At 41.2% G+C, this 25,045-nt stretch overlaps 1 protein-coding gene across 1 annotated transcript; it reads left to right on the top strand.

Moving 5' to 3' along the window:
* The first annotated feature begins 741 nt into the window (after window positions 1-741).
* Window positions 742-24,666, top strand: RHCG (Rh family C glycoprotein). Its single transcript, XM_072618132.1, has 11 exons — window positions 742-1,028; window positions 10,027-10,213; window positions 12,502-12,652; window positions 13,048-13,195; window positions 13,646-13,812; window positions 16,707-16,844; window positions 17,025-17,161; window positions 17,704-17,828; window positions 19,900-19,973; window positions 22,587-22,688; window positions 24,054-24,666. Exons 1-10 carry the CDS (start codon window positions 842-844, stop codon window positions 22,653-22,655), a joined length of 1,383 nt encoding a protein of 460 aa, XP_072474233.1. The 5' UTR covers window positions 742-841; the 3' UTR covers window positions 22,656-22,688; window positions 24,054-24,666.
* Window positions 24,667-25,045: the final 379 nt, after the last annotated feature.

The following is a 25,045-nucleotide window of genomic DNA, read 5'->3' as shown; positions in this document are numbered from 1 at the left end:
ACAATGTACTTAGGGGATATTCTCCCCAGCTGGATTCCTAAGGAGGCGTGCTTGACCTCATAGTCATGTCCCTGCTGTTGCAGGAGACATATACCTCATATACAACTTTTGCTGCTTATGAAGCTTATGAAATCAAGCTGCAGTAAGTTGGAGTCCCACAATACTGTAGGAAAAAGAATGTAGGATTTCCCTTCTCTCTATTTCAGTGGTGAGTGCATGACACTCCACATTTCTACTAGAAAAAAAAAGAATTAAAAAGGTCAGGTATGACATCCAAAGAAACCCTCTCTTCTTCCTTACCAAGTCAGAATCAATCTCAAATCTCCCTCTTACCTAGCTGCCACTGGAAATATGGTGAGTAAAGTGTTCATTTCTCTCTCTCATCTTCCCACTCCCAGTTCTAACAGTTTTTGGTACCTCTTAACCTTTCTTCACTATCAAGCAGGGAACCAGTAGCCAAATACGGAAGACTTCTCCCTTCTAAAGACAGATGGATCATTGTAGCCGCCTTATCCTGTGTTAGCAGCACACAAGGTCAGATCTTGAAGGCTCCCAGTGTGACCCATCTGTCTCCCACTGAGAATAGCCCAAGAACTGGTACCCAAGAGCCCTATCTCTCCAGGCAGGAGGCAGAAAAGCCAGCTCATAACCTTGCTTCATTCCTCTGCAACGTGATCCCTGCCCTCCTTGGCCACACCCCCAATCCCTGAGTTATAAGATCTCCTTTTCCCTCAAAGCCACCAGAGCACCTAGGCTTCCCCGTTTTGGTGCTCAGCTCCTCATCCTCTCTTGGGTGCCTGTGGCTGAACTGCCAGAACAGCAGCTAGGGAAGTCACCCAAGATGGCATGGAATACCAACCTTCGGTGGCGACTGCCACTTACCTGCTTCATCTTAGAGGTGATCATGGTGGTCCTTTTTGGGGTGTTTGTGCGCTACAATCCTGAGGCTGATGCACACTGGATTGAAGAAAAGAGGCACCGTAACATTTCCAGTGATGTAGAGAATGACTTCTACTACAGGTATCCAAGTAAGTAAAAACAAAGGCTTTGCCTTCAAGGCACCGGACAAACACCCTTTTCTGGTATCCTCTGACTGTACTTGGAAAACCTCCCTTCCAGAGTTGGGACAACCCCTCCACCTCCACATTTGGCTTAGGTAACATCCTTTAAAAGCCTTCAGCACAAGGCAAATATTCTGGGCTCAGAAGGAGGCTCAGAGGGTTCAAATGCCCAATTCTGTCCCCCTCATTCCCATGAACACATGCCTTCAAGGTTTAAACTGGTTTGGACCTCACTGGGATCTTAGTTCCAGGGTCTGGTTTCATTGTGGAGGAGAGATAGTGGAAAATGGTTGGTTAAAATAAGAGCAGAGGCAGAAGGGGTGAGTTGGAAGGGTCGTGCCTTTTTCTTCAAAGGAAAAAGGTTAAGTAGGAAACAATATTGAACTAATTTTCAACCTCTCTCTGCCCTTTAAGAATATTCTTTCTTTGACAGCAAACCTTACCTATGTCTGATACAACCAAGATACCTACTGTACCTGGAAAAATTGCTAGGGAATGGAAGAATATGCATGGTCTAAAACTTCAGGACATAGCAGTAGTTTAAGTAATGGGGGGAAATAGCAGCAGATTTTGGACTCAGAGGACCCAGATTTGATTTCTGGCTTTGCTACTTTGGCTCACATGTCTCTGGGCCATAATGATTAACTTAGACTAGGTGATGTCTGATTTGACCAGGTCAGGATTAGGATTTATGGACAAGGGGTCTGTGGATAGATTTCAGGGGATCCATGAATTTGAATGGAGAAAATTGTAGCCTTATTTCACCATATTTGGTCTCCTTTGTAATGTAATATATTTTATATATTTAACAACATTAATCTGAGAAGGGTTCCATAGGCTTTACCAGACTGACACCAAAAAGATGAAGAATTCCTGAACTAGCTGATCTTTTGGTTTTTTCTAGCACAAAATCTGATGAGCTCAAAAAAAAAAAAAGTACACTTTTGTATGTCCTAGGCCAAACAGAAAACAGCAAGGGCAATTTCTTGACTTGGTCTCCCCAATGTCCATCTTTTATCCCTACAAACATCCTTATTTAGTAGATAGGATGGAAGCTACTGGGGGAATAGCTATTGGATTTGACATTAGGATATCTTAAGGATCCTACCTCATTCGAGTTTTTGGTTTGTACATTGGCAAAGTGTTTATGACGGTGGTCTTAGTAGGGCACCATTCTGATGCTTGGGAAATAGCAGGAGAATACTGGCAAAAAGCCAAGGGCTACCAGTATTTGGTTTGTGAGAATTCCATAGAAGTCCAGATCATGGCAGTATTGGAAGTGGAGACCATATTCTCCCAGGTCTTCTATTTGGCTTGGTAGGGAAAGATAAGGACTCAAGAGAAAACTTTTTTCTCAAACTCTTGGCTTGAGCATGGTGGGTAAGAGAGCTTTCTCTGACAATCTTGAGAATGAATGAGGAAAGAAGGAGCTTAGGTTTTAGATACCAAGACATGAATTGGGAGGTAGAGGAACTATTATTTTGTAGCATAAGAATCTTGTGTTTAGGATCAGAAGGTAAAGTCTCATAGAGACAGAGCCTCATACCCATTGCTTACCTAGGATACAAATAGTCCACAGGACATGTAGACACATATGTTACAATATCTACACAGACTTTAGACAAAAATGTAAAATAAAGATCCTCTCTTTCTTTTTCAGTGTTTTTATTTTTCCTCTGATCCTCTCACCATAATCTGCCCTTACTCTCACTTCACCTGAAGCAAATAAAGTGAAAGGTCTTAACTCCACCTGTGGGTATTTGCATCTTAATGGAGGATCCTTGGGAAAAAAATGCCAAAGGATTGAATCTTTAATGGTGGAATTTCAGAAACTATCAGGATTAGGATCAAACACATCCCCTTCTCCTTCTAATACAGTATACAGTTTAGTTTTAACCAGAGTTAATGTGTGACTTGACATCTGTCTCAAATTCTTGAATCAGAGGAACCAGACAGCACCCGGGGTTTAGGATGGCTGTGGAACTGAAGGAAGGAATGCAATGATCTTTTTCTACCAAACTGGTTTCTTGATTTCAGCTTTCTACTCCTTCCAGTCAAAAGTGGGTGTAACCCTTTTAAAAGATTGGGAAGGGCAAAGTTTTTTTTTTTTTTTTTTTAACTCATTCTCAATTCTTGGCAAGAGATTGCTAACACCTGTGTAGGAACTTCATCCTCATCCATTCAGTTCCCTACTTTCCAACCCCTCCATGAGTGGGGCTGGTTTTTCTCATTTGCTTTCCCTGGAGAGATCAGTTTAAGCAGGATCAGGTCATATAAGGAAGGGGTGGTGGAGAGGGTAGGCTTATATGGTGTAGTCAGAGCAGCCAGCTGGAGTTGCTTGACAATTTAACCTTAGTTCCAGAGCTAACTTGAGGGGACTTGCTACAGAGCTCTCATACCAGCCAATGGTCGCTGGTGAAGCCTGGGTCAGCTGAGAGCAGTAGTCCAGAAATGACTGATGTTCATAACAAAGTAGAAAATCATAGAGGGTGAGAACCAAGATGGCTAGCTAGGGGTCTAGAGAAATAAAAAAAAGAATTAAAAGAATAGGATCCTGGAGCAAAAGCAAAGGACCCTGGAGAAGAAAGAACTTGGTGGAGGGGGAAAGGGATGGCATGGTTTTGTTGCTGAGTCATTTCAGACTCTTTGTGATCTCATTTGGGGTTTTCTTGGCAAAGTGGTTTTCCATTTTCTTTTCCAGCTCGTTTTACAGATGAGGAAACTGAGGCAAACAGGGTTAAGTGACTTGCTCAGAGTCACACAGCTAATAAGTGTTTGAGGTTGGATTTGAACTCAGGAAGATGAGCCTTCCTGATTCCAGCCTAGTGCTCTATCCATCATACCACCTCAGCTGCCCCGATGGCATGGAAGTTGTTCTTAAATACTTATAGACATATTGAGAGACAGCATGGCAGAAGAGAAAGAGCCCTGGATTTAGAGTCCGTCATAGGACTCTGGGTTTGCTATTAAATCAAGATCTGCATGACCTTGGCCAAATCATTTCCCCTCTCCAGATCTCAGTTTTCTCATCTGCAGAACTGAAGGAGTTAGACCAGATGACTCCCGAGGTCGTTCCAGCTCTAAATCTACATATGTAATATTGGAGTTATTGGACTTATTCTGTGTTGCACTAGAAGCCAGGCCTAGTGCTCATGAGTGAAACTTAAGTGGGGGCAGATTCTGGCTTAATTGAACAATTCTTCTAATAGAGCTGTCAGACAATGGAAAAACCTACCAGTCTCCCTGTCATGTAAGTAGAAGTGGAGCGTCATCTTGTTAGGATTATTTGAGTGACTTCCTGAACTAGAGGTTAGAGAAAAGGCCCTTCCAAATCTGCAGTTCTTAGAGCTGGTGACCCACTCTCAAGCAGAGGTGGAGTTAAACTGGGCTGTACTCAAGAAGCCAGAGTGAGAAAGTGGCAATGGTGCTTGGTGCTCTGGCGGAATGAAAACAATCCAGTTTATCTCACAGCCAGAAGAGTGAGCTAAAACAGCAGGCAGTGGGTGGGGTGGGGGGAATTTCTCCCTGTTCGGTCCTGTGTCTCACTCCTTGACTCCGGATTCTTCTTCTCCCCTCTGCAGCCTCATGGCAGAGGCCCTGGTCCATGGGGACATTGTCCCACTCTTTGACTGATGAAACGGTTCATCTGCTCACTCAAAGCATAGTTTGTGGTGGTTGCATAGACGTAAAAATTCCAAGATACATCTGGGTTTTGAAGTTGGCCGCAGATATACTAACAATGGTGTTAGGGAAGAAATGAGGAGATGCTTCTATTTGAATAAGAATATTGACATATTTACTGTTCTTAGGACTGATGTAGGGAAGTTAGGGGGAGCTCTCATTACCCCCCTGAGGACTGCCAACCATTTACTGGTACCGTTCCAGCTCTGCTACTTACTAAACTAGAGATCTTGGGCAAATAACTTTCTGCCTCTGGGCAACAGTTTTCTCATCTGTAGGTGGCAGGAGAGTTGGATTTGAAGTCAGGAAGACTCACGTTGAAATCCTAGCTCAGAAAATGTACTAGCTGTCAATTATGTAAGAAAATCTGCATCTCTCAGCCTCAGTTTCCTTATATGTAAAATGGGGCTAAAAATGGCACCTATATCACAGGTTTGTTACTGAGGATCAAACGAAATCATGCATGTAAAGAGCTGTAGAACTTTAAAACCTTTAAGCACTGTAGCGAATGGTAGCTATGAGGAAATCATCTCTAAGGTGCCTTCCAACTGAACCTTACTGGCCTACACCCAGTAACTTGAATGTTTGCAGCATTCAGGAGAAAGCTGGGGTGGCCTCTTAGCGCTGTGAACTGCCTCAGGTTCTGGAATTTTGAGGACTAGCTGACCTGCTTTGTGAGGTCTGCCTGGCTCATTGCCATAACTACTTTTATTCATGGTTTCCCTCTTTCCCAGAATATCATCCCACTTCTCTCCACCTCTTTAAACCCTACCCATCCTTTAAGACCTGGCTCAAATTTCTCTTTTTCCTTGAAGTCTTGCCTGATCACTCCAGGCTGCATCTACTGCTTTCTCTGAATTCTTAAGGTATGCCACTGATTTTTGCACCTAATAATATACAACTTCATATTATTATCCAGTTGTTGACTATGCATCTTTGGCATTTCTTTAATCATAACCCCCACCCCTAACCAGGGATATGCCTACTGAAATGCTGAATAATGATCATCATCATTAGAATAACTGAAAATAAGTATTTATATAACATATAATAATAACTGATCATCATCATAACTGATAAGTATTTATATGCAAGATGTCTCAAAAGTCTTAGTGCAGTTTAAAGCTATTTTGTTAGCTTTAATAAGCTTATTATTAAATGTAGTAAAAAATAAAAATTATGTTTATATTACAAAAAAGTAAAATGTTAAATTATTAATAATTAAAATAAACATTAACAGCTTAAGTTATTTTGAAAAAAAGCTTAAAATTGGGATACCTTGTATAATATTCTAAAACTTATAAAGTATATAACTCATGCTAATTTGATCCTCATAAAGACTCTGTAAGGTAGGTACTATAGATGTTATTAACCTCTCTCCCATCTCCCTTTTTTTTAAAAAAAAAATGATAAAGAATTCAAAGCTCAGAAAGTTTATGATTTTCTTTTGCTGACAAAGGTAGCGAATGTCAGAGATGGGATTTGAACTTAGGTCTTGACTGACTTCAAAGTTCAGGGTTTTTTCTTCTCTATTGCACTACCTCAAAATGCAGGTTTGCAACTATTTTAACTAAGCAACACTATAAATGACATATAAAGAAAGACACTATCTTTACTCAAAGAAAGAACTGATAAACAGAAGTATGTGTAGATTAATTTTTACATACACACACACTATTTGTGTTTAATGGTAGCCATCTCTTGGGTGGGGTTGGGAGAGGGAAGTAAAAAAGAAATTTGCATGATAACTTCATTATATATTTAAAAAGAATACAAAGTTGTACATAACAGATTTGTAGTTTCATGTGCAATCATCTTTTTTTTATTATACTATGTTATGGAAGTGTTTGTTTTATTCCATAAGTTTAGAAATAAATAAATAAGAGATACTGTAGAATGAAGCTTTTGAATTTTCTACAAATTTCAGTTACCCTTTAGGGATGGGGAACTTGTAGCCTTGAGACCACACATGGCCTTCTAAGTCCTTGGGTGCCGCCTTTTGACTGACTCCAAGTTTTACGGAACAAATCCTTTTATTAAGGAGATTTGTGCAGTTTGAATTCAGTCAAAAGGCTACACTTGAGGACCTAGAGGGCCATGTGTGGCCTTGAGGAAGCAGCTTCCTCAACTCTACTGCATCTTGGGTCTTCATCTAGGTAACAAATAGATTGCACTATTCACACAGCATTGGATAATAGAATTTAAAAGTGGTCCAACACCTTCTTTTTATAGTTAGAGAAACTGCTGCCCAAGTTCGGTAACTTGCCTGAAATCAGACAGGCAGTAGGTAAAACATCCATGATTTGAGTTCAGCTCCTCAGACTCAAATCCAGTGTTTCCCCTCCAAACCATGTTGCCTCTAAGTAAATAATAGGCATTAAATAAAAGCTTTTAAAATTGAATTAAGAGGAAAGGGTCATAGGGAGAGAAGCCAAAACCACAGCTGGAAACTTGCCTGTGGCAAACTGCCTGGCATCTACTCCTCTGTCTCTAAGAGTGCCAGCTCAGAATAACTCAACACAAGTTAGGATGGTAGGATGAACCTTAAACTGGAAGAACCAGATTTTTACAAATTTTATTTGTCAATCTAATAGCAAAGTCATAGGGGCAGGCAGTAGTTTTTTTGTTTGTTGTTTTTAGAAAACTGACCGTTGGCTAAAAGCCAGAGAATTCCCCACCCCTGGCTAGTATAAAAGCAATTATAATCCTCACCAATATGAATAAATCATTAGTGCCTACTCTATTCTAAAAGTGAATGATACAGAGATTTCTAAGACACAGTACATGGCCTCAGAAAACTTATGATTTAGTTGGGGAGACAAAGGGCATATAAAAATATGGTGAATAATACAGGGAAATAGTAAATATTAGAGGCAGTATTTGAGCTCAGGTCTATATTGACTTTCAAGTCCGACTTAATATCACAATGCCCAGATAATAGTTAAGTAGCCGGTTTGAGGAAAGGTAGTCAATGTAGAACCAGATCCCTGATCCTCCTTTTTCATCCTCAACGTCATTGAATCATGAAAAGGCAAGAGAGCTTAGCCTTTGAGTAAGTTTAATTATAGCATTCTCAGACCACCTGCCCCACAAATATGGGAACTTTCATATATTATGGCTAACAGAGGTAATTAACAGAAGTAGAAGAGATAAGGACTGGTAAGAATATACAGAAGAACTGTCTACACATAATGGTGTCATTACTGATCTAGATTTATACATTCTGGAGAATGAAATTCAAGTGGGCTTTAGGAAGCATTGCCAATTATAAGGCTAGTGGAGCCTAGCTGAGCTATTTAAAATCCTAGAAGATGCTATTAAAGTGTCGTATTCAATACGCCAGCAAATTAGGAAAACTCAACAATGCCCTCCATATTGGAAAAGATCAATTTATATTCCAATCTTAAAGAAGGGCAATGCCAAAGAATGCTCACATTATTGAACAGTTATGCTCATTTCACACACTAGCAAGATTATGCTTGATTTTGCAAACTAGGCTTCAGCAACATGTGAACTGAGAATTATCAGAAATGCAGGATAGTTTTCAGAGGCAGAGGAATTAGAGACCAAATTGGCAAGGTTCACTGGATTATGAAGAAAACAAGGAGTTCCAGAAAAACATCTGTTCCTGCTTCATTGACTACACTTTGACTGTGTGGATTGCAATAAAATGTGGCAAGACCTCAAAGAAATGGGAGTACCAGATCATCTTACTTATCTCCTGAGGAACCTGTATGCCAGTCAAGAAGCAACAGTTAGAACCGAATATGGAACTGACTGGTTTAAGATTGGGAAAGAAGTATAAAAAGGCTATATATTGTCACCTTATGTATTTAAGTTAAATGCAGAGTACATCACACAAAATGCCAGGCTAGATAAATCAAAAAGCAGAATTAAGGTTGCTGGGAGAAATATCAACAGTCTCAGATATACAGAGTATACCATTTTGATGGCAGAAAGTAAAGACGAATTAAGAAGCCTCTTGATGAGGGTGGAAGAAGAGAGAATAAAAGTTAGCTTGAAGCTTAACGTAAAAAAAAAAAAATTAAGATCAAGGCAACTGGTCCCATCACTTCCTGGCAAATAGAGGGAGAAGAAATGGAAGCAGTATCAGATTTTATATTCTTGGGCTCAAAGATCACTGCAGATAGTAACTGTAGCCAGTTATTAAATTAAAAGATGCTTGTTCCTTGGAAGGAAAGCTACAGCAAATCAAGACATCATACTAAAAAGCAGAAACATCACCTTGCTGACAAAGTTCTAGTATATTCAAAGCCATGGTTTCTCAGCTAGTAATGTGTGGCTTTCTCTTGAGGAGAAAACAAACAAATATCCATGACACCAAGAGATGGGATCCTTTACTCTGAGCTCTCACTCCTTCTACTTGATGTAATCTCAGGGTCTCCTCTCATCTTGCTCTAAAACTTGTTTCCCAATACCTCCAATCTCTGTCCTATAGAGAGATTAATGCAGGATCCAGGACTCATTTTTACTGAAGGATCAACTCTTGATTACTTTTTAAATTTTAAAAATGTGTTTCATTAAATTTTTCCCAATTACATGTAAATTTTTTAACATTATTTTAAAAAAAATTTTGAGTTCCAAATTCTCTCCCTCTCTCAGCATCTCCCTCCTTCCTGAGATGACAAGTAATTTGATATTGATTATACATGTGAAATCCAGCAAAACATATTTCCATATTAGCCATATTGCAAAAGAAAACAGCCACAAAAAATAAGGTTAAAAAAAAAGTATGCTTCAAACTGCATTCAGAGCATCAGTTTTCTCTCTGAAGGTGGATAGTTATTTTTCATAATGGGTCCTTTGGAATTATCTCGAATCATTGTCTTGATCAGAGTAGTCAAGTCTTTCACAACGCATCCTTACAGTATTGCTATTAGGGTATACAGTGTTCTGCTCCGGTTCTGCTCATTTCACTTTGCATGAGTTCATATAAATCTTTCCAGGTTTTTCTGAGAGCATCCTGCCTGTCATTTCTTATAGCACAATTAACTCGAGTTCTAAACCTATGATTCCCCTGTCTCTACTTCCAGATCCACATTTTGTTTCTTGGGTTTGTCTAGCCTACTCTAGGGAAATACATTGCCCTAAGCTTGGATTCCACTAGCAGACTAGATGATAAACTGTGAGTATGGACCTCTTGTCAAAGGCAATACAGGAGAATCATTCATTTATAATAAAGAGCTAGGGGCATGGGGAGACCAAAAACATTAAATAGCTATGTTGCCTTTATAATGAGGGTTCCTGGCTTTTCCTTTTTTAGGCTTCCAGGATGTCCACGTTATGATCTTTGTCGGTTTTGGCTTCCTCATGACCTTCCTGCAGCGCTATGGTTTTGGCTCTGTTGGTTTCAATTTCCTCCTCGCGGCTTTTGGAATCCAGTGGGCACTGCTCATGCAAGGCTGGTTCCACTCCTTCCATAATGGCTACATCCTCATCGGTGTGGAGAAGTAAGAGGGAATGGGGGACTCGGGTGGAAGGAATGAGTTCTGAAGTAGCTTTGGAGGAATGAATCAAACCTCTCAAACATCCTCCTGTTGTATTTTATAATCACAAAATCTGAATCCAAAGTAAAAGAACTGGGAAAGATTCTAGCAATCATCATGAACTGTTTCCTCATCTTATAATTCCAGTAATCATATATTCTTTAAGCATTTATTAAGGAGGTACTATGTGCCAGGCATTATGCTAATTCTTGAGGCTGCCCATGAAAAATTTAACTGGTATTTTCCCTCAAAGAGTTTACGTTTTACTAGAGGAAGAAACAACACAAACCCATCTAAATCCAAGTAAAATGTACCTAAAATAAACACAATGTAATTCTGTGGGATCAAGGTCACTGACAGCTGGAGGAATCAGGAAGAGGTCTGAGTAAAAGCTGACACTTGAACTGAGCTTTGAAGGAAACTCAGCACAGTATCTGGCACATAGCAGGTACTGAATAAATGAATTGAATGAAGAGGCAGAGATGATGAGAAATGATATTCTAAGCATGGGGAAGGTACGTAGCTTGAACAAAGGCACTGGGGAAAGGCAGAAGGAACGGAATGTCATACAAATAACAAGCAACTGAGGTTCAGAGATGTAAATGCAAGATGATTTGCTCAAAATCACATATTGTGACAGTATCTAGCACAACTGCCCCATATACCTATCTCACCAATACTGACTCTAGGACTTCACAAATACACACACACTCCTCCTTGGACCGTCAACTAATATATTTAATTCAATTCAACTAACATTTATTAAGCAAACACTATGGGCAAATGATTACACGAGGCACTGGGGATTGTTTGGGATCTAGATGTTATAGGAAGGTCTGGCCTTTCCTTAGGGAAAGTTGGAGGTCATATATATCCCACATTCTTTCTGTGTTTGGGTGTTGGGTTCTCTAGACTTTTTGTAGTATTGAGTATTGTTATAACAACATAAGAAATGCCACACTGAATCCAGCAAACATCTGTCAAGCTCAGTATTCTGTTTAACGGTGGCACCTTGTAACCTGCTTTGCTAAAGCATGGTTGCCCATGATTACAATCTCAAAAGTCTAGTAGTAAAATGAGCATTGGTCTAGGAATCAGAAATTCGTAATCTGATCTTTCTTTTATCCTCAATTTCTTCACATATCAAAAGAGAATTTGTAATGTCTTCCCTGTCTATTAGACAATATAGTTGTGATGATCCAATGAGATTGTAATAGATTATGGCCTACAGTGAGGAAGATCTGAATTTGAATCCTGCCTCAGAAATTTAATAGCTGTATGACCCTGGAGAAGTCACATAATCTTTTGGCCTTGCCACTGTACCCACTTTCCAGGCCAAATCTCTCTTACCCTCCTAATTAAAGAATTACTTTTTTTGGTCCTGAAACCATCTCACAGACTTCAAGGCATGTGACCTAGTCTTTCATCCTGGGGTTTGAAGAACAAATGCAAGTTCTTATTCTTAGTTGTATCTATTTTTTGTCTCTATCTTGAGGTCCCATTTAATGAGTACTTATTGTGTTCAGAGCCTTGTATGGAATATTAGGCTGAATCAGGCTTAGACTCTGTGCTTAAAGAGCTTAGAGTTCAAGCTGAAGAGATGAGACACCCATCCCACTATCTGTGATAAAGGCAGGCTGCAATAAGTCCCAAAAGAGGTGAAACTCATTGTGATGGGAGCTCAAAAGAGGGAGGGACCACATCTGATTGGAGAAGTCAAGGAAGAAGGAGTTCTCAGAGCAGACCCTTGAAGTGAAGGGATTAATAAAGGGAATGGTAGAAAAACATTTTCAGCATCATGAAAGACATAAGGAAAGGCATGGCAGATCATAGACTTAGAGCAGGGAAAGTACATTGAAGGACATAGGAAACTGAGGCTAAGGGTGACTTGCTCATGGACACACAGCTAGTGAGTGTCCCAGGCAGACTTTGAACCAGGTCTTCCTGCCTCCAGGCCTTCCTGCCTCCAAGCCTAGCACATGAGAACTTGAAGATAATGGCTAGTCCATTTTAGCTGGAATGTAGGATACATGCAGAAGAAGGGTGCACAATAAGGCTGAATGAGGCAAGTTGTCAGCCAGATCACAGAAAGTCTTGCATGTCTACTTAAACAGTTTGGACTTGAGAAAAAATTGAGGCCACAGTCCTTGTCTTGAAGGGATTTCTAGGATGCCCAGACTCTTTCTCATCTCAGGGATCCCATGCTATCTGGGGGACCAAGGTAACTCACAAATTCCTCTGTCTCCTTACAGCCTCATCAATGCTGATTTCTGTGTAGGCTCTGTCTGTGTGGCCTTCGGAGCTATCCTTGGAAAAGTCAGCCCCATACAGCTGCTCATCATGACCCTGTTCCAAGTGACCCTCTTTTCAGTGAATGAGTACATCCTACTCAGCCTTCTCCAGGTGAGGTCACTATGACCTCGATGTGATTTTAAATTAGATGAACCAAAATAGGCCAGCATGATCCTGGCAGAAGCAGGAGTCTACTTAGCTGTTGGACCTTCAGTTTAAGACACTCATTCTCCCTCACTTGTCTGGTCACCTCCTGGTGACCTCAACTTTGGAATAAATCAGAGATTATGAGTGGACAAAATGACAGGTGGGGCTACAGAGAAGAACAGGGAGAGAAGAGAGCCTAAGAAGTAAGGAACCTTAGTGGTCCCAAGCCTATATTCCATATCACTTAAGTCTTTTGAGAACTGATTGACAGTGGTATCCTTCTTAGGGCCTCAACCTCTGTCCTTGGGGGATGAGTGACCTAGACAAGCAAGGAATGACTCTCCATTTTCATGCCCAAGGTAAAGGATGCTGGTGGCTCTATGACCATCCACACATTTGGGGCCTACTTTGGACTTACAGTGACCTGGATCCTCTACCGACCTAACCTGGCACAGAGCAAGGACAGGCAGAGTTCTGTGTACTCCTCGGACCTCTTTGCCATGATTGGTGAGAAATTCAGCCCTGACATTGGCAGGCACCAGGGTGGGCTTTATTTGACCTTTGAAATTTCTGTTTACCTGACAATCTGGTGGGATGTTCAGCATCCAGCAGTACCCACCTTCCACTCCTGCCCTCCAATCTGAAACTCAGGAACTGTTTCTCCCAGCAGTGAACCTTCAAGTCTTGGGATTCCGGAACTATCCATGGTGGTGAAGCTGGGATTGTTCATTCTCTCCCTGAATCTCAAAGTCTCTGCCCCTTAGCCTGTTTACCTGTGGAGCCTCATCCTGAATTTTCCCCAATGTGTTCCATTGGCAGATATGATAGTAGGCGGAAGTTCAGTATCAGGACTAGTGGAGGGGGCTTGCTATCCTGTGGATTATTTTTTCCACTTTATTAAAATTATTCTTTGTAGTATAAACTGTTTTAGTGCCTGTCTAACTTCCTTTGTACCAGGTACCTTGTACTTGTGGATGTACTGGCCTAGCTTTAACTCAGCTGTTTCCAATCATGGAGATGCTCAGCACCGGGCAGCCATCAACACTTACTGCTCTCTGGCTGCCTGTGTGCTCACCAGTGTGGCCCTCTCAAGTGCCCTACAACGGAAGGGCAAGCTTGACATGGTGAGTAGGAGGTAAGATGTGGGGAGGGTGCTGGTGTTCAGCTAGATGTCCCTTTGATATTTGGAGGGTTGGGATAACGTAACCCAATGTTGGACCAGTTGAAACTCAAGAAACCTCATCTCCCTAAGACACCACAAGTGTTTTCAGACTGAATGAAAGCTGTTATCAATGCACTTATCTTATTCCTACCATCTACTAATTTCATTGAGAATAAGGATAATTTCTTATTCACCTTTGTATAACCACCCAAAGGCTCTAGCATAGCGTTTTTACACATAGTGTGTGTGTTCGTCCCTCATTGCCAAAGAAGACAATGCCATCAGAGAAATGATGACATGACTTGCACTTGACTTTGTTTTGAGTGAGGGAGGGCTGTGCAGTCACCAGCCTCACTTCTCCTCCAAAGCCATCTGAATCCAGTGACCAGACATTCATCAGGATGACTGGAGATGACCCAGGATGAGGCAATTGGGGTTAAGTGACTTGCCCAAGATCACACAGCTAGTGAGTGTCAAGTGTCTGAGGTGAGATTTGAACTCAGGTCCTCCTGACTCCTGCACTGGTGCTTTATCCACTGCACCACCTAGCTGCCCCTTTTTACACATAGTAGACACTCAGTAAATGGTGGGTTTTAAAATTTTTTTAAATCAAAATCAGAATTAGGTGACTATCTTAGTCTGTGAGCTTTTGAGTAGAAACCAGATGGATAATCAGAACGCTGACATCTACTGATGTACAGGAGGAGCTCAAATTCCTAATTCTAAGTAACATTGAGAGAGAGAAAAAATGAGAGGTACAAAAGCTAGCTCTAAAGAAAATTGTAAAACGTGTCTTGGAGCATCATGATGTTCCAGACTGTCCTCCAGTGCTTTCTTCTTTCCTATGTTCTATCTCACCCTCTTCAGGCCAGACTCTCTGGATCCCTATGCTGTCTGAGGTAACAGCTAGACTGATACATGCTTTTGTGCTAATATACTAAAGGAGACTCTTAAGGCCCTTGCACCCCTAGGTAGCAAATGTATATTTGGACAGTTTAATATGAGCCTTCTGGAGACAATATTCTATCCACTTTGCTTTATATATATTATGTTTCCTGGACCCCAACTGTTCTGCACCATGTGGATAAGGGTTTCACCAATTAAATTTTGATAGCTTTAAAATTTTTCCTTCATAAATTTAAACATAGCTATATAAATTACATAAAAATATATGATATAAAACAAAATAATATTAAATATTGTTGTTATAAGATAGGTTGAATTTTCTCTATTTTGCTCCAAAATTTCCCTCACCCATCCTATTTTAGGGCTATTTCCTAACAGAGTTGAAGTCCATTTTACCCAATCCATTAGAGTTCATCTAATCCAATCCATATCTACAACATACCTAAGAAGTGTCCACCAGCCTCTGCTTAAAGTTCTCTCATGAGGGAGAGTGTAAAACAACCCAATTCCACTTCTGGATAGCTCTGTGGTTGTTTTTTCCTTACACTGAGCCTAAATTTGATTCTAAAGCTTTGACCCTATTGTTTCTAGTTCTGCCCTCTGGGTCCAAACAGAACAAGTTTACTCTATCATCTGATAGCCCTCTAAGTATTTGAAGATAGCTACCCTTTCCCCCTCTGTCTTCCCTTCTCCAAACTACACATGCACAGTTCCTTTGATTGATGCTTACTGAACTCTGTCATCATCCACTGAACACTGTCCAACTAAACTGAAGCACAAAATGATGCAGTGGAAAGAGAATTGAATTGTAAGTCATGAACTACAGGTCCTTTCTAAAATGTAGTACCCAGAACTGAGCGTAATGCTTCTAGGTGATGCTCCTAGACCAACATTTGTGAACTACTTCAAAATACTTGCAACACCAAAGTATTTCATGGTCAGGTCTATGCTGAAGTCAACTGTTACCCACTGTTAATTTTCAGTGTGAGTATTTGCACCTTGGAAATTGTCAAATGCTAACTTGATTTGTGGCACAGTAGAGAGAGCGCTGGTCCTGGAGTCAGGAAGACTCCTCTTTTTGTGTTTAAATCAGGGCCCAGACACTTACTAGCTGTTATGACCCTTGGTAAGTCACTTTACCCTGCTTGCCTCAGTTTCCTCATCTGTAATATGAACTGGAGAAGGAAATGGCAAACCATTCCAGTATCTTTGCCAAGAAGCCCCAAATGGGGTCAAAAAGACTGATTGAATAACAGCAAAGCTTGATTTATTGTTGCATTGGCTGCCTAGACTTAACAAAGTGATGGAGAAAAATATTAATAATGTAAAGTGAACCTAAAAGTATGTTGTGTGCTTCATTTTCCCTTCAGAGAGCTGTTCAATAAATATTTACCAGCACCTCCTCATCCATGACCAAATTAGTTTGATAATGATTGGCTAACTCCATTAGTGATGCCAATGTTAACATTTCAGTTCAAAGAAGAGGTGAGGGTAGAATTCAGGCGGGGTTGGAAATTATGCAATTTTGGGGCAGGTAGGGCCCTTTAGTTTCACTTAGATCACACTACACAGGTGTGTATACACCTATGTATACATTCATTCCTGCTAACCTATGTGAAAATAAAGCCATATTGAAACAATGCAGTCCTCTAGAATTTACTATAATACACAGATATGCTGATGTGGGTACATATAAAGGATTGACATAGGGATACATATGTGTAGACAGATACATTGGAATGCTTATATATACACATATGATGAAAGAATCTGAACACAAGTCTATATTTATAGGATTAACTAACGTCTTTGGCTTTCTTCACTGATTGTATATTCTGGCCCTTCTAAATGGACATTCCCAGGTTGCCAGGGCCCTAGACCCTAGTTCTGATCAATCCAGGGATGAGATTTCCCATCCGTACCAATGATTATGTTCCCCTTCCCCAACAGGTTCACATCCAGAATGCAACACTTGCTGGAGGCGTGGCTGTGGGGACAGCAGCTGAGATGATGCTCATGCCCTATGGCTCTCTCATTGTTGGCTTCATCTGTGGAATTGTCTCTACCGTTGGCTTTGTCTACTTGACAGTAAGAGCTGTCTAATGGTGGTGGAGAGGAGAGATAAAGGAAGAAAACTAAGGGATGAAGGGAGGATCATGACGAAGGAATCATTTCTAGTTGGGGACAGGATGATTCTGGACTCCCTAGTTTTGGGCTTTGGTGGCCTCTCTGTTGCTGGACAAACAGCTAACGCTTTTCTCTCCTTAGCCATTCCTGGAGTCTCGGCTGCGTATCCAAGACACCTGTGGCATTCACAATCTGCATGGCATGCCAGGCATCATTGGGGGCATTGTGGGTGCTGTCACTGCCAATGAAGCCAGTATAGCTGTCTATGGACGAGAAGGGTGAGGTGGGGATGGGATAAGGGGATAGGGACGATTGGGGTCCCCTTTGACTTCTTTTTTCTACATTGACTCATTCCTATCCAATCCCAATTCCCCATAGGCTCACTCCACAGTGTTTCTTAGTAGTCTTCCATCTTTTCTTTCTAGCTATTCCCCTATTGTTTCAATTCTTCAAATATTTATTAAACTACTATGGATGAGGCACTGCTGGGTAGAAATCCAAAAGCAAACTACTAGATTTCTCCCCTTTCCATTTTATACCCCAGTTTGAGTCTTTGGGAACCTTGACATAGAACTTTAGAATGTTAGAACTAGAAGGAACTTAGAAATCACTTAGCTCAATCTTCTCTCATTTTACTGTTGAAGAAATTGAGTTTATGGTCTTGGTGGCCATTTAAACCAAGAGGCATTAACAACCAAGGCAGCAGATTACCATTAACACCAAACATTTATTGAGTCTCTACTCTGCTTAGGACCCTAGAGGTTCAACCCCACTCATGTCTTATCTTACTTGAGGGGGTTGTCTCCCTTTTCCCCTCTAGGCTCAAGAAAGCCTTTGACTTTGAAGGCTCCAAAAGCACATGGAACCCTCTAAAACAGGGCCAGTACCAGGCAGCCGGCATCTTTGTGTCTCTAGCCATGGCCGTTGTGGGAGGTGCCATAGTAGGTGAGTTATTGGGGGTGTATAAGGGAAGGGAAGGCTTTGGTACCTATGGGGATATATCAAATAGGTATAAGTTGCATTTGGGATGAAATGGGAGCTATAGGATGTTGATTCAGAGGAGAGTTACATTTGGATTGTGGGTTATCTCTCTGTGGCAGCATATGTAGTGGATAGGGTATTGGACTTAGAATTAGGAGGAACTAGAATTCTGCTTCAGGATATGAAACCAAGGGCAAATGACTTTCCTCTATGAGCCTAAACTTCCTTCTCCACAAAACAGGGAGTATTTATTCAGTGCCTACAATACGCTGGGCACTGAGGGTAATAACACCGGTGGCACCTGCTTCACAGGTTTTGTTGGAGACTCAGTTTAAAAGAATGTATGTGAAAAAGCTTTGCAAACCCTTAAAATTGTTACGTAAAAGTCAATTATTATTCTTTTGTCTTTGGGGAACCTGGGCCTCACTTTTCCATTTTATATCACCACCCTGTGGCTCATCCAAGTATTACAATGGCACCAGTTCCCACTTCTATCACTGGAGGATGAGAAATGAATTCCTGTTCACTAGCTGACGGAAAGTGAATACTGGGAGGTATATATTCATGCCCCTAATCCAGTTTTCTTATTTTAAAGAGGAGAAAATCTAAGTCCCAGGGACTTGTTCAAGGTCACACAACTTATTAGTGATAAAGCCAACTCTGGAACTCAAACCTACTAACTCCAGATCAAATGAACTTTCCCACTAGAGATGAAGAAACTCATCTCACCATCTGCCCAAGAACCAGACTAGACAGACCAAGATAGAAGGTGTCTCTTATGGGAGTAAACCCCACTCTTATCTTCTGCTTCAGCTTCCACACACATTTATTAAGCATATACTGTATTCAGGTACTGTGCTAGAAGCTAGGGAACATACAAAGATTAAATAAATCAAGGTCTTTGCCTTCATGGAGATCCAAATCTAAAAGGGGGTAAAGGACAAGCATATAAAACATTGTGAGTTCCCGTGGATAGAAAGCAGGCCTCAGAGTGAGGAAGAGCTGGTTTCAGATTCTGCTTCTGACATATGCTAGCTGCTGTGTGACTCTCTAAACCACTTAACTACGTGCTCTAGGCAACTCTCTAAAACGATAAATTACAAAAGGTGCTGACCTGCACTTGTAGAGGAAGTTTCCTCTTCTGGGAATTCCCCATGGCATGAAATCATGGTCCAGTTCCTGTCCTCACCCCCAAATTAATCATTACAATATTAAATGACACATGATAATTGCCTAAGAAGAAAATTGCTATGCAGATTTTATTAGAGTCCAGAGGGTGGGAATCATTGTTGATATCAAAGGAACAAGGAAGGTTTCATGGAGGAAGTAGCATTTCAGTTGAGTAGGATTTTTGTGGTTGAGTCATTTCAGTCGTGGTCAACTCTTTGTGACTCTATTTGGGGTTTTTTTGACTATGATACTGGTATGGTTTGCCATTTCCTTCTCCAGCTCATTTTATAGATGAGAAAAGTAAGGCCAACAGGATTAAGTGACTTGCACAGGGTCACACAGCTCTATGTGTCTGTGGTCACATTTGAACTCAGATTCTCCTGACTCTAGGTTCAGCACTCTATCCACTGCACCACCTAAGTGTCTATGGAGTAGGAAAGGTAGGACTAAAACAGGTGAAAGATGAGAACTAAGAAGTTGGAGATAGGCCCCTCAACATAGGGAATGAACAAGAACATGGAGGTAGGATTCCGTGGAAATGTACAAATTTACCAGAGCACAGTGCACATGAAAGGACTGGACTGAACCTCATGTTGAAGGATGAGGTGTGAGGTGTGAGATCAGGCTGGAAAGGGGGTGGGAGGGTGGGCATGCGGGGTGCAGACTGTGGAAAGTCTTGAATATATGACTATTCCCATGCTCCTCATAGATCTACATATGCAGATACCAGCCTAGACTGGCTCTCAGCAGAACAGCCTGGGGAAGAACTGGGAATAAAGGCTTTCTCAGAAAGGGAGTGGGACAAGAGAAGGAAGATTTATTCATTCTTTTCATTTGACCCTATCTTGGGTGGTTTTATTTTAAGGCTTTATTTTGAAACTTCCATTTTGGGGACAACCTGCAGATGAAAACTGCTTTGAGGATGAGGTCTATTGGGAGGTAAGTGTCAAAGGATAAGCAATCCTTTTCCAGTCCAGCTGTACTGGTGCTTTCATTTTATAAATCCAGGAAATAGCTGACTGTAGCCAGGATGATGGACAGAAACTTGGTCACCATATGATGTTTTCCTTAGCTGCTGGGAACTATGGAAGCAAAAATGTTCTTTGGCTCTCAGAATCTTAGGGACAAGAGGAAAATATATTTCTAGGCTTCTTAAAACATCCAGGGTAACACAAAATGGGTGCTAATTAAAATGACTCCCAAGAGATAGCTAGTGTGGTTCCAGATATTCAGGGCAGAATTATAAGTAAAATATGGAATAAAACCTCATTATTTCAGACTTTATTAATCTGGAATTTAAAATTAGATAATTTCAAATTAATCAGGGATAATCAGCTAGGAGTTTTTCTTACTTTTATCTATTTTCAAAAAGGTTTTCCTAAGTAAATTAATTTCACTGGATTCAAAAAACTCTTATTGAAGTTCTCCTAGGTCTAAAACTTTAATATCTATCCACTCAGAAAGAGCACAACCTCTCTATAACCATAATTGTAACTGTACATATACAGCTATCTTCCGTCATCCCTGTATGACCAGGGAAACTCTGGGGGTAGGGGAACCTACCTACTAGCTATGAGTCAGGAAAGGCTTACCTAATATTAATCAAGTTCCTGTGTTCTAGACCAGATCGTGAACTCAGATGGGCTAATGTCTGTATATTAACTCTATTACTATAAATTATATATATTACTATATTAGCTAAGTAGTCATCAATATACCTACTATATGATATACAGTAACCAAGTTCCTGGGTTCTAGATCTTTACTGTGAAGTCAGGTGGACCAATATATCTGTATGTTAACTATATTACTATAAATTATATGTATATTACCACTATGATAGCTAAATACTCATCTATCTACCTACCATTTGGTATACAGTAGTCAGTCAACAGAGCACAAATCATTAAGGCTTGCCCTAAGATTGAACAGTAATAGGCAAGGTAAGAGGCTAGGAGTTCAGGTGATTGAGAAAAAAAATCTGTTTTCAGCTAATAGTTACCAGGAACAGATTCAAGAGATTGAGAGTCCAGGAGATCAAGACAAAAACCCTGAAATATGTCACAAATTGATGAAGAGTCAGTAATTCAGAGAGTCAGTCAAGGGCCAATGATCAGACTAAAGGTTGTAAAACTGATATGTAAGCAAGGGGTGTCTGAGCAAGGGGCCCAGACTCTTTGACTGGGCAGGAACTGGAGTTAGGATATGTTGCAGACCTTGGTCTACAAGTTTGAGTGGTAGAGTAGATACAGCTGGATGAGGAATTAGAAAACTGTTAGAGGCTACGGCAAGGGAGAGAAAAACCTGAAAATACATCAGATTACAACTCATTCTTTCCAAGTCATGAAACAAAATCCCCTAAAGGACTCTTTTATCTCAGTTCTCCTTACCCAATATATTAAAAGCTACAAGCATATAAAAGCTATAAGTATGTAAAACTACTTTTTAAAATACAAAACTATTCAGAATCTCTGCTATTTCCTCCCAGTTAGTCCAAATTTGTGCGGTTTGATCCTGAGCATGAGACGGATACCATTACCTTTGTCAAAAAGTTCCTCTCTGGAAGTATAATACAGTACAAAGGTTGCTGAATTTGGGGTAACAATCCCTGGCATTAAATCCGAGCTCTGCCATTCATCCCCTAGATGACCTTGGGTGCAGGAGTTACTTAATTTCTATGGACCCTATTAGTTTCATCATTGGTTAAGTGAGGCGGTGGGATAGATGATTTCTTAGATCCTTCCCAGCTCTAAATCTGTAATCGTATGAATATGTTATACTACTCTGTTCTTTCTCTTACTAACCAAAAATTTGAACTGTTATCTATGGAGACTTTGAATGAAAAGGAACATCCACATTACCTTTCATTCTGCCCAGAATAACTGAAATCTGGCTCTTGGGAGTCATCTTAACTAGCACTTGCACTCCAACACCTCCAGGAAAGGTGGGATATTCAGTCTTCAACATGGACACCTATGTAACTATTAGTCTCTTAGCTGTACCGGCTGCTTAAAAATTTAGATCAGAACCTATTTTAGATTACGGGTTAAAATGAAAAGGGAATGTATTAGTCCCATGAGTCCTTTTATGTAACCAGCTCTAATATGTTACCTCTTCTTACCCTCAGAAACTCATTCTAATTTTGTTCTGTTTTGACCTTCATAATTTATTTTAAAGATCACATTACACCTATCTTTGCTCTGTAAGTCTTTCAATAGCCTATGGCCAAAAGCAATAAGACATAAAATCTTGACCTAACAAAAGTTCTAAAAGTGAAGTTTGTCCCCATAGACCACTAGGCTGATGGATGGTTTGATCCTGAGCATGAGATGGATTTATCTGGTGGGAAGATATCAATTCAGAGATGTGTAATATGCAAAGTGAACACAAGGTGGCACTTATGACATGCCATATGCCTATTATGGAGGGTTTCTCCCCTCCTCATTAGTCTGACTGATTTATCAGGAACGATAATTGCGACCACTGTAGGGCACTAGGAAAGGATTAGGAGAGAGCATGTTGAGGTGGCCTAGTAACCTTCTCTTTATGCAGGTGCCTGAAACTGAGAAAAACAACAGCTACCATCATGAGGATACTACCCTCAAGCCTGTGGCATCGTAATAGAGATGCCAACTCCCCATGGAAGAGAAGCAGGTGGGAGAGTACCTGAAGTCCCGTGAAAGCAGGTCCCTTCTAGGAGAAAGGCAAAGCACAGCTTGCACCCTACAAGAGCAGACACAAACTTGCAAACGGACTACACAATTGATCGTATCAGCAAAACATGATCAGCCAGAGCTGGTTTATGGCTCCCAACCTCTCTAGTCCAGGATCCAAATGCCCAGAACCCGCCTAGAGCTGAGCTGGGCACATGGGATGAACAGCCATTTCGCTTATTAAACGCTACCTGCCACAGTCCCTTAGAATTTGGGATCCCTTGGGTTGGCAAATCAAAGAAGAGAGAGAAAGAATATGGGTGTTCTGTTGGGGTAGAGGAGGCTGAAGGTAGAGAAGTGGATGGGTTGAAAATCCAGTTACATCTGTGTAACTCTACCTGAGCGGTAGGCAATCTGTCAACAAGCACGTATTGTCTTGAGCATTCGATATGTGCCAGACCCTGTGCTGGAAATATAAAGAAAGGCAAAACCTGCTCGCTGACCTTAAGAAACTCACATTCTAATGGCAGAGACCACATGCCAATTACTATGTGCACAAGATATCTACCAGTGTGTGTGTGTGTGTGTGTGTGTGTGTGTGTGTGTGTGTGTGTGTGTGTGTGTGTGTAAATGAAAGGGGATCTCCAAGGGCAGGCAAATGTGGGAGGACTTTGAAAGGCTTCCTACAGAAGATGAGATTTGTGCTGAGTCTTAAAGGAAGCAAGGATGTGCTTCTCCTTAATCCTCTTGTGGTGTGTAGTGTGATACATTTAGTAATGAGCTTCACACATATTGGGCATCTGGTAAATGTGGTGGTGGGGGTTGGGGGAGACAAGTACAGGATTTTGGAGACTTGGGACCAGGGTTCCAAGTCTATAATAAGATCTATATATCTATTATTGATTTCTAGTTATGTCATGCTAAGCAGGTCACTTCACTTTCCCTCATTTATAAAATGGAGGGTACTAATATCTACCCTGCCTACCTCACAAGATTGTTGGGAAGAACACATGAGCCAAGAGAGAGAGATGTTCCATGTAAACGTAAGGCACTGTCATTGAATCCTGCTGATGCTCTGGGGCTAAGAAATTTATCTGTAGGCCTTGAAAGTGGCTAGGCCTGCAGTAGAGGCCAGGGTTGTTCTGATGCTTAACAGATAAAACCCTTGGGGAATCCAGCAAGGCTAGGCATGTAAGGGTTCAGACAGTAAAGGGAAAGATGAGCAGCTGCCTCCTTAACTCCCTTAATTAAGGAAGAGTAAAGTCAGCAGGCTCCAAGAGTTAAGTTCCCTAGCTTTCCTAGCCCTCTGTGTTTCAGAAGGCCAGTGGATATGTGACAAAGTATTTTTGGCCTCTTTCAACTGCAGGCCTCCCTTGGACCATCTCAGCCTTGGTGAACTCAGAAATGAGAGTAAGTTTTTCCTGGGAGCCAGACTTGATGCACTGACCTGCTCTCCACCTCTACCCTCTGGATTTTCAGCCCATCCACTTCTCTACCTTCAGCCTCCTACCTCCAAGCACAGGATTTTTCACTCTTCAAAGAACCTCTACGGCAGAGACTGACATGCTGCCTAGGAAAGGTCTGAGTAAAGAGGAAGAGGAACAGACAAAGGGGGTAGTAGCCTGAAACTAGGTTCCAGAGGGATGGGAACCAGGGAGTCTATGCTTAGGTTATAGGACCTATGGGAGTGAGAGACCAGGGCCTGTGTCTTCCTTTTATTTGGGATGGGAGGGAATGGGCAAGTTTCATTTAGACCATGGATTTTTCTGGGCTGATAATCTGGATCTTGAGAGATGATGCGTTCTGCTGCAAGAGAACTATTCCCTTGAACCAGCAGACAGTGAAGCCACTGTGCCTGCCAGTTCATGACTTCCACTCCACTTCCCTAGTCCTCCTGCCCCCTGCCTACCCTTCTTCTTCATCTTGTATTGCTGTTTATACCGGCCTGAGCAAATAAAATGCGGTGGTGTCCACTGTAAAGAGTGTGAATGCCTATACAGGCATAGATTTAAAGGGCTTCATGATGGAACCTGGCATGGAACCCAAGAATCTTAAGCTGGTTCAATAAGTGAATGTAGAATGAAGCCCCAGAATCCTCCCCCTTCCTGCCTCTAGTCTGAATGCCTTGAAGGGTCTGGGATGCTACAACCCAGTCCTCTTCCCCACATTTTCCTGGTCCTTGCTGACGTTGATGTGTGGAGGAAAGGGGAGATAAGTTAGGGTTATATTCCTTTTTATCCCTTATCGCAGCAGTAGAGGGTAAAGGCTGATTTGGTTCATGGAAAGGGACTGTGCAGCAAAGGACATATCCCTGGTTGTCCTGGGGATGGAGAGGGGGTGGTATCGATAGACCAGAAT

This window comes from Notamacropus eugenii, chromosome 1, assembly GCF_028372415.1.
Source record: "Notamacropus eugenii isolate mMacEug1 chromosome 1, mMacEug1.pri_v2, whole genome shotgun sequence".
Taxonomy (NCBI): Eukaryota; Metazoa; Chordata; class Mammalia; order Diprotodontia; family Macropodidae; genus Notamacropus; species Notamacropus eugenii.
This window is presented reverse-complemented; position numbering and strand designations above follow the sequence as displayed.